A 15,492-nucleotide genomic window follows, 5' to 3' on the forward strand; every position below is an offset into this window, starting at 1 on the left:
TTTTTAAAAAAATATATACATATATATATATTTTTTTTACAGTTTTTGTAACTAATGTACAAATCATTAAAAGCAGCTAATAACGGCGGGGTGGGGGGGGGGGGGGGATCAATAATCGATTTATAATCGAATCATAGCCTCTGAATCGTAATCGAATCGTTAGGTGCCCAAAGATTCCCACCTCTAGTTACGACTGCATATTAGTTTGAAAATCGACCGGATCCACCGTATTTTTACACGAGTGACTTCCGGTCTGCTAGCTAGTAGTATTGACGCAGGAGGGCCGCGTCTCGCGTCAAATAGTAAACTCTGCCGTTGTTTTCGCGTACACTGCGTTGAGCCGCTTCTGGGAAGCAACACGCGGCCGCACTGCGTCTGGTGTAGGCATGTGCCGGTATGAGATTTTGACGGTACGATAACCGTGAGCAAAAATACCGCTGTTTCACGGTATCACGGTATTGCAATTATAGCTCCCAAAAATTTTGAGATGTATGGGTTAAAAAAAAAAAAAAAAAAACTTTTTTCCATTGAACAGTATTTTTTTTTCAGACCATGGTTGCAAATTGGAACATGAATATATTGTTAAAATAAATAAATTATCAATTAAAAAAATATTTGAAATAAAATTAAAATAAATATAACTTATAGACTATACTCACAGCCACAGCTCAAGTTGCACAAGATTACAGCAAGAACAAAATAATTTCTATAAAGTAAAAACACTTCTGAATAAAATTTTTAAAAATTTATACTGCATGACTTTTTTTTGAGGGTGGAAAAGCTTAAGTGAAGTTTCGCCATTTTCAGCCACTGTGTCAACTCTAATCTACATGATGTCATGCCTTTGTGTTAAAAAGAACATAAGGAATTCATAAGTTAGGTAAAAATGTATAAGTTAGTTAAAATGTCAATATTGTTGTGGAAAGGTTTCATCTAAAAAAAAAAAAAAAAAAAAAAAAAAAAAAAAAAAACACATTGAGAGTGAGACCTCACCTTGATCCAGCAAACATGGATTTATCCTTAGGGCAAGATCATTGTTCGCAATTAGCGATCTTTGATGCTATCACTTTTTCCCCTTCATTCAAGCGAATCAAGCTTGTTTTCTCACTCTGCGGCTGTAACACACAATGAAGTTGCTCTCCCAGCTGTGCCTAGGCTAACATTCATCTTTGTAAGCTTTTACTTTGTTTGTATATTGAATTTGAAAGGAAAATGTGTGTTTTGTTTTTGGCGAACTTTTTCCATGGTGCTAATCTGTGGAAGCTACTCACGTGGAAAAATCTAATTGTACAATATTTTAAATGTATTCATTTTGTATATTAAACTTACCACGATTTGAGAGCTCAATAAATTGAAGAACAGTACGCCTCATGTTTGGAGTAATTGTTTTTGGGTTAGCTGGCTGTGTAGCCGATAGCATCACTCACACACAGCAACAAACGGGAGGGGGTGAGCGCTGCTGCGCCAAGCCGCTTCTGGCTGCATTTTTGACACAAGAAAAATAGCGAATACCGTCCTACGGTCTGACGGAAAATTTTAGTGGTTTTGAAACCGCGACGTTTTCACACCACGGTAAACCGTGAAACCGGTAACCGGCACATGCCTAGTCTGGTGTGCATTCGCTGATTAACTTTAACGGCCGCATTTCACTGCGTTCTCGCGGCAGCCACGTTGTTGCGCCCTTGACGTTTCTTACTGTGCTACCGTGTTGGTCCTCATTATAGTCGGGAAGACGGACTAAATATAATCTACACAAAGAAGCTGTAACCTGATCGACTAACAGCCTCGAAAAGTAAGGGTTACATTACGTCAGAAACTCGTTCGGTACGCCCCCGTTCCGAACCGAACGCCAAGTACCGAAATGGTTCAATACGAATACATGTATCGTTACACCCTTAATTAAAATATTTCTGTTTTTGAGAAAATAGTCATCCATTGTGTCTTTATTGCGACTTCGAACATAGAGGAAGTTGGCATGATGTCACGATGACGTCACCTCGCTTAGCAACGTGTCACCATTTTGACAAGGGGGCACGCACAGCTAAACATTCCGTAGACAAACGTCTGAAATTCATATATTTCAGGTGCCTCTTTTTATATAAAAACGTCTTAAACATGGCTTACTATTATCACGAGTCACTGCCGACAGACAAGAGGAGGCGATAAAATTTAAAATTACCATGTATTGGCTTGCAAATCTGCCCGTACAAAGTCGCAGCTGATAGCTGGATGAACAATCCAAAGGAATGGCCAGCAGTGGAGTTCGGAAACATCGACAACTACCTCATAAAGTCACCCAGTAAGTTGACCTTTATCAGTTACATGGAATATGTACTGTGTGGAACTAAGAAAACTGGTAGTATATACGGAGTGATTATTTCTGCCGTAACCGGTAATTCAACTCCAAGCGTTATTTAGCCGTGAACACGTCACTGCAAAATAACCAATTCCCACCGGGCCAAAAATATACCGATTGATTAATCGGAGCAGTTCACGGCAGAAGAAAAATAACGCTTTGCAAGTTGACGGTTACGGTGATGATAACCACTGCCTAGTCTATTAAATCCTAGCAGCTAATTGGGGAAAAAAAAAAAAAAAAATTAAGTTTACTCACCAGTAATAAAATGTCGGCTGCAAACGTAAATGTGCTTGGATTTAGGTTCCTACAGGCGAGAATAGTCCACGGAACAGTCTTCTTTTACTGTTCCTCGATTAATTGCTTTCAGCCATTTGTTTCTCCTTTTCTTCTCACAAGGAAGACTGAAGAACTTCAAATGCGGCTCCGAACTCTTCCTTGTGTGACAATCCGCAACAAAGCAACTTTTTGTCATTCCGATGGAAAAAAGACCGCATATAAGATGAAAGTTCAACGCGTTTGTATTACAATGCACGACAGAGCAACTGCTTGTGACTAGGCATGTGCCGGTTACCGGTTTCACGGTTTACCGTGGTGTGAAAACGTCGCAGTTTCAAAACCACTAAAATTTTCCGTCAGACCGTAGGGCGGTATTCGCAATTTTTCTTATGTCAAAAATGCAGCCAGAAGCGGCTTGGCGCAGCAGCGCTCACCCCCTCCCATTTGTTGCTGTGTGTGAGAGTGACGCTATCGGCTACACAGCCAGCTAACCCAAAAACAATTACTCCAAACATAAGGCGTACTGTTCTTCAATTTATTGAGCTCTCAAATCGTGGTAAGTTTAATATACAAAATGAATACATTTAAAATGTTGTACAATTAGATTTTTCCATGTGAGTAGCTTCCACAGATTAGCACCATGGGAAAAGTTCGCCAAAAACAAAACACACATTTTCCTTTCAAATTCAATATACAAACAAAGTAAAAGCTTACAAAGATGAATGTTAGCCTAGGCTCAGCTGGGAGAGCAACTTCGTTGACTGTAACAGCCGCAGAGTGAGAAAACAAGCTTGAAGGGGAAAAAGTGATAGCATCAAAGATCGCTAATTGTGAACGATGATCTTGCCCTAAGCACAAATCCACGTTCGCTGGATCAAGGTGTGTTTTTCAATGTGTGTTTTTTTTTTTAGATGAAACCTTTCCACAACAATATTGACATTTTAACTAACTTATACATTTTTACCTAACTTATGAATTCCTTATGTTCTTTTTAACACAAAGGCATGACATCATGTAGACTAGAGTTGACACAGTGGCTGAAAATGGCGAAACTTCACTTAAGCTTTTCCACCCTCCAAAAAAAAGTCATGCAGTATAAATTTTTAAAAAATTTATTCAGAAGTGTTTTTACTTTATAGAAATTATTTTGTTCTTGCTGTAATCTTGTGCTAATTGAGCTGTGGCTGTAAGTATAGTCTATAAGTTATATTTATTTTAATTTTATTTCAAATATTTTTTTATTGATAATTTATTTATTTTAACAACATATTCATGTTCCAATTTGCAACTATGGTCTGAAAAAAAAAATCCAGTTCAATGGAAAAAAGTTGTTTTTTTTTAACCAATACATCTCAAAATTTTTGGGAGCTATAATTGCAATACCGTGATACCGTGAAACCGCGGTATTTTTGCTCACGGTTATCGTACCGTCAAAATCTCATACCGGCACATGCCTACTTGTGACTCCTCTTTTGCCCCTATTTCAATATGGCAACGCTTTGTTGTGGCTGGTGACGTCATTAGTGCCCGGATGTCCGACTGCGAGAATGGTGAAAACAACTTCAACGTAAATTGTGAAGATGATTGATAGAAGTGACATTTATCAGATTAATCATGAATTAATCTGATAAATGTTAATGATTAATTATCCAATTCATCGATTATGAAAATAATCGTTAGCTGCAGCCCTTTTATTATGTCATTCATTCACATACAAGAAAGAATCATTATTCTAGCTTCAGCATCCTAGCGAATGTCACCCATTGTTTTTCATTATTGTGCAATTTGTTTGTCTGTTTTGCACATATTTGCTCGTTTTATATATCCCATGACTAAATTTAGCCATTGGTTCTTGTTAATATTTTGTTTATGTTTCCAATTTAGCAACGTTGTTGCTAAAGAGAAAAAAAAAATATATCGTTAAAGTCGCCAGTATCAGACGGGCTTGATTACATGAGATATTAAGATGAGGATTAAGATCGCCAAGCAGACAAAGATTTGGAGACAACGGAATCCTGCAGTTCGAAAGGGATGAGAGTTTCTTCGTTTCCCGCAGCTAGACCTGTTGTACCAGTGACGTGCGGTGAGGTTCATGGTTGGTGAGGCACTGACTCCTTTAGTGTCAGATTTCCAAATATATAAACCAAAAAGGGTAACTTATTCAATTAGCTACTGGTTATTTCATATCTCATCGGCATTCTTCACAAAACACGCACACACGGTACATATTATCGATACGTAAAAGTAAGAAAATAACATGCATTTGCTGTACACCCTCAATGTGTTGGCCGTCGCAATTCTATAATTCATGCAACATAAATGAGAGTAAAGAGTGGTGTACAAAACCACAGAATTCAATTCTGACCTTTAGTGAAATATTCAGTTGTTTTTAAAACTTGTAATTCTGATACTTTAATCAATTTATTACAGATTGCTAAACAAAAAGTGTGAAAAGAAAAACAAAGAATATTTTATTTAAGGCCAAAATTTAGTTTTTAAATATTCTATTGTATTTTTCTTAGTCTAAGCTCTTTTAATTTTTTTTTTTTTTAATAAGATTGAAATGAAAACTGTTTGTGGTGTTGCGCCTGTCCTTCACCACAAAAACCGCCGTTACTTTGGAAGAGCATAGGTTTGGTCTCAACATTCGTAGGGACGATATAACAGCATAACCTGCATGTAGGTACACTTTTTGCTGGGGACGGGACATTAATAAGACCAAACAGATTGGATGAAGGGGGCAAAGGGCCACATTTCTCATGTATATGAACCTAATTAATTAATAGGCAAAAATGATCAATGCAAAATAAATCCTTATCTACTGATAATAACTTTTACGTGCATTGGTTCAGATGATACACTGTTCGATTCAAACCTTTGTTTTCAAAAAATACTAAACAAACATTTAGAAAACTTCCTGAATAAATGTCTGGTTTTTTTTAGCATAAACATAATGAAAATAATTCACTTAATAATGGTAGGGTCAATTCTATCCTTACAACATATGGAACTATTGAAAGATCTAAATTCTCTATATAACTGAACATTATATCATGCAAAAAAGGTAAGGTTGCTTTAACGTTGGTGGGGACAATTTTAGCATCCTGAAAAGTTGGTAGTGTTATGTCCCTACCGTCCCTATGCAAACCTACGCCCTTTTTGTAAAAGTCCTCCTTATTTTCCTTTACTTTAAAAAAATCTCTCTGCCTCAATGGAGAGGATTGCTTCAATTTGATCGCTGTGTTCTATTTGACAAGCCAGAACACACAGTGGATGTGTCCAAATGTCTAGCTGACCTTTCATCTTTCTCAGCAAAACCATGTAATCGTTCTACATATAAGCCACGTTTAGAAGAGCTTACATGCTCATCGTTACCACGAAATGTTAACTCCTGTTTAGCTAGGATGCAGGTTGCATTAATGAGGTCTTTCAAACTCTTTCGGTTGTCCTTTACCTTAGCATTCTGGATGCTACCGTTGAGCTTCCGCTGTTCGTCAAAGCCAAATCGATCCTTGAGCTTCCAAAAGTTTTTAAAGCAATCAGGCTTTGAATGTGAGTGGTCGAGCTCTCGTGTTTGCTGAGGCTTCGTGGTAGTTTTTTAATGTCACAATGTCTCGTGTTAGTCCAGACATTGGCACAAGTTGAGAAGAAAAGGCAGGGAAAGCAGCAAAGCCAATTTTCGAAGGACAGCCACATAGCCAGTCTTTTCGGGTGCACCAGTCCGTTTGAAAAGCGCGAGTTATCTTCTGTCCCGTAGTTTGAAGCAAACCTTTTAGCTCCGGTGTTGTTAATCGCGTCCACTTTTGACGGAAAGTCCAGTTTCACGTACGCCCCCTTTCAGTGCGGCAGAGTACTATCTGCCGCAACCTGTGCCTTTTCACTGCGGTTTTATTTCCCATCAGCAAAACTAAATATGTCGCTAACAAACATTAAACTTTAAGGATTAAAGACATTAGCCAGACTGTGGAAAATCAGGTCAAATAAACGTATCTGGAAACATTATAATGGCGACATGCAGATGTACGGCAACCAGCACGCTCCAATTCCATGTATCAACCCAGTTTGTTATGGATTGCGCAATCAGAGGTGAGGCTTTAATCGTTGCTGCCGCACCTCTCGTTTCATTTCGTTATTTGAACGGGAAATGGGCAAATTCAGCGATTTTGACTATAAAAAATGTTTGAAATGAGTCATACATAAAGAGCAATGGACAAATATTAATATAAATTTGATGCTATAATTATTTTTTTGTCATGATGACAGGTGAGGCTCTGCCTCACCTGCCTCCCCTGACCGCACGTCACTGTCAGTTGTACAGGCTCACACTGGCAAGCATGCAAAATATGTATCTGGAGTATTCTCCTGACAGTTTTGACATTTATTGGATTGGGAAAACCCCATTTTATATGGTTTGAATTGGGTTGTGTGCCATCTATGCAGTATTTTAAACTGGTTAAATTGCAGATTGCTCCTCTTTGTAAATTTATTTTGACAGATTTGTGTCCAGTAACTATTATCGGACGTTACAGAAAGGTCGTTTCTCCATTCTTTGATTGGTAAATAAGTAGAAATGTTACATGAGAATATTTAATTTAAGTGCTTTACATCACATTAAAATTAGTAAGACACGATCAAAAAGAAAAACAGTGAAAGTGGAATTAAAAATCACAAATGGGGTGCTGCGTTACGGCACTAATCACATTTTGTTTCTTGAAACATTCGATTATTAATGTATAGTATTTGCGAGACAACTGAGTCAAAAGTCAACTTACTCACCTGACATTTTGGGACTGGATGTTTGCTTGCTGGGCGACGTGCAGATCTCAAGCGTGTTGTTTGTTCTCTTTGTTAGCGGCTAAACTAGGCTAGGCTAACATAAGCAGGCCTCGAAGTTTCAACGTGCACCCAGACGACTCCAAGCAGAAGCGAGATTGAACGGATTCTGGATTCTTGGCGTGTCCGAAAATCCCCGCCACCTTTCAGTCGATTACATTACGTCGTGTGACCAATGACACATGAAAAGTGGATTGTCTTCCAAGTAATACTGTTCCAAAGCAATCGGACGGCAACTCCTCCCCCAGCCACTCACATTCTCTACGCTACGTCATGACCCATGACGCGCAGCCATACTGCACCTTTTTTTTTTTTTTTTTTAAGTTTCTGTTATTATTACTTTTTTTTTTTACATGTATGTTTTATGTTTCTTTGCATTGCACAGTTTTGTATTTTTTTGTGCTATTGCATGAATTAAAAATCCTCTGGGTTCGAAATTAAAGAAATTACAACAATCTTGGGTCCGGAAATATTTTTAATGCTTCTTTTTTTCCAAAAAATACAAACGTATCTTTACGTGGCCATGCTGATAATTACAACATTCAAAAATGTAAATAAAATATAAAAGGTGCATAAAACTAAACAAATGCTTTAATTGAATCATTAAATAGCAACATAAGAGCATGTTCAAGAACAATTAGAACATTTAACATTATTCACATTTTTATGTGTTTCAACTTTAGTAAACTAACCTACTTTTATTCAAGAAGGCCTATAAAACCAACATGTTCTATTGGCAATACAGGGTAAAAAAATACAAATGACTGAACAACTGAAATGCTTGTTTGTTTGTTCAAGTTAGTGAGAAAAATGTGCATGTGGCTGCCCTGCAAGGATTTTAAACCTAGGTTTGAAGGGGGACAAAGCCATTCTCAAGCACATGTCAGGGTGCTCATTGGTGAGTCTGTTCTGTTGCGATGTTTATTTTTTATTATGTTCATAGTGGAGAATGCTGCTTCACAGCAATAGGTAGATCCAAACATAACCAAAATGTGCAAAGCAACATTTCTTAAAGTTGGGAAAGTAGTCTCTGAAACCATTTGGATCCAAAAGGATGCAGTGCCACCGTTTCCAACTTGCCCTTTAAGAACACCATTGGCCTGAAGATCTGCAAGTTTGAGCTGAAGAGATCCCTCCTTTGCCCATTGAAAGATGCCACTGGCCTCCTTGGAAAACCTCCTGATGTCGGTGATGAGGAATGTGTTTTGAATAAATAGCTATAGAAGCTGCTCTCCAAGTTTAAAACTCAAATCGGTTGCTAAAATTGGTGATCAGCTTGTTTATAAATCACACAAAACAAGATTTGTCACCCTTCACTCGTTCTTTTACAGCTGGGAAGTGGGTGCAGTCCTGCTGTATGTCATCTTTGAATGTTTCCAGTTTTCTTTGGAAAGCCTGCACATCCCTCATCAGGTCACAAACTGAATTGTCCTTGCCTTGTAGCTTTAAATTCAGCTGATTTAAGTGAGATGTTATGTCAACCATGAATGCAAGATGTTCCATCTTCTCTGTGTCATAAGAAATGAAAGAAATGTTGCTGCTTTTTCTTTCTTCATTTGACCCAGAAATGCTGCTATTTCATTCCGTATGGACCAAAAGTGCTCCAACACTTTCCCCTGACTAAGCCACCTAACATTGTTGTGGAGCAGGAGATCATCTGCATCTGCTTCAACTTCTTTGAGGAATTCTCTGAGCTGGCGATGCTGCAGGGAAGAAGACGCCCGAAGGAAGTTGATCATTCTCATCATTGTGTTCATCACATCAGCATACCTGTCAGACAGTATGGCACACAGGACTGATTGGTGAATTATACAGTGGTAAGACATAAGGTCAGGGTGGCCCTCTTTCAATTTTGCCACAGCTCCCCTTTCTCTTCCCAACATAACTGGAGCTCCATCCGTGGTTATAGACACCACTTTTCTCAAATCAATCCCTCTCTCAGTTAACATATTTTTTATTGCTCTGTAGATGTCTTCTCCTGTTGTATTGTTTCGAGTGATGATACACCCAGAATGTCTTCACACATTTTGTTTTCTTCTTTGTTAAAAAATATTACAAAAATCACAAGTTGCGCCATGTCAGTTATGTCTGTAGACTCGTCGACAGCCAGACTTATGAATTCTGCTCTTTGAATGGCATCATCAAGCTGTGTCCGCACATCATGTGTCACCTGTTCACTTTTTGCAGTTATTGTGGATGCTGACAGGGGGATTTGCTTTATTTTTTGACAGACCTCTTTTTTTTTGCTTTCCATCAAGCAAAGTTTCAGCAACTGCACTCATCCAATCTTTGACAATCAGTGTGTCACTGAAAGACTTTTTGTTTTGACCCAATATCCACGCTATTCTGAGGGAGCATTCATTTGCGCGTTGCTGTGCAGTGAATGAATGAACCATGAACCTTGAGGTGCGATCATATTGAGCCCTTAATTCCGCAATTTTTTGAGAACGAAGGGCAGAGTTCATAGGGAAACTGCGAAAAAGCTGCGTGCTTCGTCTCATAGTGCCTTTTCAAATTGCTACTTTTTACAAGCGCTGCCGTCTCTGAACAGATGAGGCATAGTGGTCTTGTGGTGCCGCCAGGTAAAATAAACAAAAATGTGTTGGTCCACTCCTCCTTAAACACTCTTTTTTTCTGCATCAATCTTGCATAGTTTTGAGCACGCCATTTGCTGTACCTTTTCGCCTCCTCCTCCAACTTAATTCGGCTCTGTCTTTGGCTGTCACTCCGCAGAGTCTGGAAAGTGAGTGTAAGATATGTTGTTCTAAAAATAATTCAATTCAATTTTCAATTCAATTTTATTTGTATAGCCCTCAATCACAACAGAGGTCTCAAAGGACTTTACAGAGGCAATATGATACACAATTAGAAATGAAGCAACAAAGATGAATAGATACAGTTCAAGTCCTGGGTATCCCCTATCCTTAAGACCCTCCATGCCGGCAAGGAAAAACTCCAAAAACTCCAGAGTCAATTGGGAGAAAAATGAGAAACCTTGGGGAGTACCACAGTCAGGAGAGATCCACTCCCAGGACGGATAGACAGGAACCCCAGAGCGGCTAATGGAAATTAGCAAGCGAAATTATAGTCCGTAAAAATACAGTGGAGTAAAGGAGCAAGAAGAGGTCCCTCTAGTCAGATGAGACGGGGGTGGCAGCGAGGACGTCTATCCAGCCAGGGGTCCGGACAGTCAGGAGGCTGCAGCTGAAAAATAGCCCCTCCCCAGAGGGGAGGGGGGAAAGGGGACACCGGGTGACTAGTGATGAAGAGACTAGACAACTAGATATTAACATTGGAAAATAGAAATAAAGTAAGACAAGTGGTAGGTAGAGTAAGAAAAGGAGATAGAACTCAGCGGCTGTACTGCCCCCCAGCATTATAGCTTCTAGTGCAACTTAAACTGTGAGTCTATTCCGACTTCAACTAGCCTAACTATAAGCTTTGTCGAATAGGAACGTTTTTAATCTAATCTTAAATGTGCAAACTGTCTCGGCTTCTTTAATACTAGCTGGAAGCTGATTCCATAAAACAGGGGCTTGGTGGCTAAAGGCTCTAGCTCCGACAGTACTTTTATGAACCCTGGGAACTACCAGTAGACCTGCATTCTGAGATCGGAGTGTTCTGTTGGGGCGGTATGGAACCAGAGCATCGGTGAGATAAGATGGCCCCAACCCATTAATGGTCTTAAATGTAAGAAGGAGTATTTTAAATTTAATTCTAAACTCGACTGGAAGCCAGTGAAGTGCCTGGAGCACAGGGGTGATGTGCTCTCTTCTATTGGTTCCTGTTAAAAGTCTTGCTGCTGCGTTTTGGACTAGCTGAAGACCTTTTAGAGAGCTTTTAGGACAAGCTGCAAGTAGGGAGTTACAGTAATCCAATCTCGATGTAACGAACGCGTGAATTAATTTTTCTGCATCGCTTTTAGATAAAATATTTCTAATTTTGGCGATGTTGCGCAGGTGAAAGAAAGCCGTTCTACAGGTTTGTTTAATGTGTGCTTTAAACGATAAGTCAGGGTCAAATAAAATTCCTAGGTTTTTAACTGTGGCGCTGGAGGCTACACTTACATTGTCCAGAGTGACTATCTGGGCAGATAAAGAGTCTCTAACACTTTTCGAGCCTATTATAAGGACTTCTGTCTTTTCAGGGTTAAGTAGAAGATAGTTAGTGCTCATCCAGGTATTTATATCTCGGACGCAGGCGCTTAGTTTTTCTACTTGCCTGACCTGCTCAGGTTTAATTGATAAATACAGTTGTGTGTCGTCAGCGTAACAATGAAAGTTAATGCTATGTTTTCTGATGATGTTACCTAGAGGAAGCATATACAGCGTAAACAAGATGGGCCCGAGGACAGATCCTTGCGGCACACCATAACTAACTCTAGAGTACGATGATGATTGCTGGTTTACATTGACAAACTGGTACCTATTAGATAAATATGATTTAAACCAGCAGAGGGCTGCTCCTCTAATGCCTATGTCACATTCTAATCTCTGCAATAAGATATTATGGTCGATTGTGTCAAAGGCTGCGCTCAGGTCCAGCAGAACCAGGATCGAGACTAATCCAACGTCAGCGGCAAGTAACAAGTCATTAGTTACTTTAACTAATGCGGTTTCAGTGCTATGATGAGCTCGAAAGCCAGACTGGAACTGTTCAAATAAACTATTGTCCTGTAGGTGCTGACAGAGCTGTTTAATTACCACTCTTTCAAGGACTTTGGAGAGAAATGGTAAGTTAGAAATAGGTCTATAATTGGCCAGAATATCAGGATCAAGAGTAGGTTTTTTCAAGAGCGGTTTAATAACTGCATATTTAAAGGACTGCGGCACGTAGCCAGTAACTAATGAGGTATTTATTATATTTAAGATAGTGTCAATAGTTAGAGGCAGGGTCTCTTTAAAAAGTTTGGTTGGGATTGGGTCAAGGAGGCACGTTGATGGTTTGGAGGACATTATAATTGAAGTTATATCAATTTGGTCTACAGTGGTAAAGTTATTTAATATTTTAGAGGGGTTTATAGGAGATTCCGAATTCTTTGTCTGCACTTTATCAGACCTAATAATTGGAAGTGATTCATTTATTTTATTTCTAATAGTTGCGATTTTATTGTTAAAAAATTTTAGGAAGTCATCACAGCTAAGGGTGGTTGGGATATAAGGTTCTATTGAGGTGTGACTGTTTGTCAGCCTTGCTACAGTGCTGAACAGAAACCTAGGATTATTTTTGTTTTCCTCTATTAAGGATGAGTAATATCTGGTTTTAGCCGTGCGCAAGGCCTGCTTATATGTCACTAAGCTGTGTTTCCAAGCAGAGAGGGTGTGCTCTGTGTTGGAACGGCGCCAAAGTCTTTCTAATTTACGTGTCGATTGTTTAAGAGAGCGTGTTTCAGCATTATACCAGGGAGATGCTCGTCTCGGCTTGACAAACTTTAATTTGGAGGGAGCGACGACATCTAGGGTGGTACGAAACGTAAACAGAACACGATCAACAAACTCGTCATTAACAGCAAGGCCGGACATCACTCCTTCATAATTAGATGACATGGAGGCAAATATAGGCTGAATTATCTGTTTATACTCTGAAACAGAGTGATCACCTAATGTCCTTTTCATCTGAGTTCTAATCACTGGTGGTGGATTATCTTGAAGCACAAACCGAAAGGTAATTAGAAAATGATCAGACAGTACAGGGTTGTGGGGATGGACACTAAGATCACTAATCTCAGTACCGTAGGTTAAAATCAAGTCCAGGGTGTGCTTGTGACTATGAGTTGGTTTATTTACATTTTGAATGAAGCCAGTCCCATCTAGTAGGTCATTAAAGGCCTTACCAAGGGAGTCACCTTCATCGTCAACATGTATATTAAAATCCCCTACAATTATAATTCTATCCCAGCTTAGCAAAATACTAGATAAAAAGTCAGAGAAATCTAACAAAAACTGTGAGTAGGGACCAGGGGGACGGTAAACCACTATGAACAGAACTGGTTTTTGGTTCTTCCAGTTAGCGTCTATAATTGATAGTGCTAGACTTTCAAAGGAGTTATAAATGTAATTAGCTTTACTTTTTGGGCTCATACCTAAACAAGAGTGTGATATTACTGCCACCCCCCCTCCACGGCCCGTGCTTCTAGCTGTGTGAAAATTCACGTGACTTGGGGGTGTGGATTCATTAAGTCTAACAAAGTCATCCTGCTGAAGCCAAGTTTCAGTCAGGGCCAAAATATGAATATTGTAATCCCCAATTAAGTCATTAACTAACAGAGATTTGGGCGAGATTGACCTGATGTTTAATAATCCGCATCTTATATATTTATTAAGAGCTAATTTATTTTCACTGCTATCAGGGGCTATATGTATTAAATTCTTTGGTCTCGTTCCTATAGTACTCGGTTTTCCCCTGTTCACTATACGAGGCACGGACACAGTCTCTATCTTCTGTCCTGAATTTTGGATTTGTGACAGCTCGGAAAGAGGCGAGTGGTCACTACTAACAGTGTTATGTTTTACACTACAACACTGCGCCCGGGCCCCCACTCTCAAGTGTCACTTTGGGAGACTTAGTTTGGCGGCCAAATTTCGAGTTAAGAGAGCAGCACCGTCCCAAGTCGGATGAATGCCGTCTCGGCGCATGAGCCCGGGCTTGCCCCAAAACGCGTGCCAGTTATCAACAAAGACTATATCGTTTTCTGGGCACCATCTAGACAACCAGCGGTTAAATGATGAGAATCTAGAGTACATCTCATCATTGACCAAATTAGGCAGAGGACCAGAGAAAACTACGGTGTCCGCCATCGACTTAGCAAGTTCACACACCGAGGCTACGTTTAATTTAAGCACCTCAGACTGTCTCCGCCGGGCGTCGTTACCGCCTGCGTGAATCACGATACGGCGGAACCTCTTCCTACTCTGCTTTAAGAGTCTGAGGTTTCCTTCGATGTCACCGACTCTGGCCCCTGGGTAACACCTGACAGACACCGCCGGGTGCTTCACGTCTCTAACTATGGAGCTTCCAATTACGAGAGTGTCTGGTTCAGCCGGTGTGTCGCTGAGGGGGGCAAACCTATTGCTGACGTGAAGCTGCTGGTGCACTAAGGTTGTGCGTTTGCCACTGCGCTTCCCCCGTACAGTCACAAATCCCTCCTTAATTTCCCCCGGCTGCACGGGGCTCGCTGGGGGGCTAACTGCGCTAGCAATCCTACTACTGCAAGCACGACCTGCCACTACCTGGCTATAGCTAGGACTAGCTTTCGTCTCTAGAGTGCAGAGCCGTGCTTCTAGCTCAGAAACCCTGGTCTCCAACCCTGAGACTAAGCTACACTTCCTACAGCTACTACTGTCCTCGACGAAGGAGCCAGGGTGCTCGCTATACATACAGCACACTGAGCAGAAAAGACGGGAGGACGAAGGCAGAGGGCTAGCCATAGCTCGGATAAGCTAGGCTAGCAAGATAGAGCTAAAGAGGAGAGGAGAGTAGTTTTAATCCACGATCTGTCCGATCGTGGGACAAAACAAAATAAGGAGCACTAGGAGAGCCGAACTAGCCTAGGATCGATTCTCCGATGTGTCCGTTGGATAAAACAAATTGAGGAGCACTAGGAGATTAGCGACTAGTAGCAGCGCTAACAAACAAACGATACACTCACCGGATGTGACGTCACAGGAAATAACTTTCAAATGCTTCACTCCCATTGGCTGGCTCATGCGCGTCACCGCTAAGGTTTTTGTTTGTTGCCCACCTCCGCTCTGCAAACCCGCAGAAAAAAAAAAATTTTCTTGTTGCAACGTGTATTAGTCCGGACAGCTTGAGATCCGGTCCAGACGGCTTGGGGGTCCGGAAAGGGACCGAGGTCCGCGGTTCCGTGACCTCTCTGCTATTGTATTCGTGTGATTGTTTGAATAAAAAGAAGAAAAAAAAGACACCTTTTTTTGCGTACTTTTCATCGTCCAACGTGAAACAGAAAAGCTACTTTTGATGGGCCTCATTTTACAATCCTCATGTTAAATAGACAAGTTTCTGAG

General features: G+C 40.3%; 2 protein-coding genes across 5 annotated transcripts in view; both read right to left on the bottom strand.

Moving 5' to 3' along the window:
• LOC130910394 (gastrula zinc finger protein XlCGF57.1-like) overlaps positions 1-7,719 on the bottom strand; it is a 71,123-nt gene extending 63,404 nt beyond the window's left edge. For all 4 annotated transcript variants that reach the window (XM_057827641.1, XM_057827640.1, XM_057827642.1 and 1 more), the window contains exon 1: positions 7,412-7,719. In XM_057827641.1, coding sequence (XP_057683624.1) covers positions 7,412-7,418 — 7 coding nt within the window. In that variant the 5' untranslated portion in view covers positions 7,419-7,719. The remainder of the gene's footprint in view (positions 1-7,411) is intronic.
• A 6,296-nt stretch (positions 7,720-14,015) lies between these two features.
• LOC130910139 (uncharacterized) lies at positions 14,016-15,105 on the bottom strand. The gene has a single exon (XM_057827129.1). The coding sequence runs from the start codon at positions 14,893-14,895 to the stop codon at positions 14,017-14,019; it is 879 nt and encodes a 292-aa protein (XP_057683112.1). The 5' UTR covers positions 14,896-15,105; the 3' UTR covers position 14,016.
• Positions 15,106-15,492: the final 387 nt, after the last annotated feature.

This window comes from Corythoichthys intestinalis, chromosome 22 (assembly GCF_030265065.1).
Source record: "Corythoichthys intestinalis isolate RoL2023-P3 chromosome 22, ASM3026506v1, whole genome shotgun sequence".
NCBI classification, from domain to species: domain Eukaryota; kingdom Metazoa; phylum Chordata; class Actinopteri; order Syngnathiformes; family Syngnathidae; genus Corythoichthys; species Corythoichthys intestinalis.

Coding starts and splice junctions, on each gene's coding strand:
- LOC130910139 (XM_057827129.1), bottom strand. CDS start 14,895: ATGGCTAGCCCTCTGCCTTCGTCCTCCCGTCTTTTCTGCTCAGTGTGC.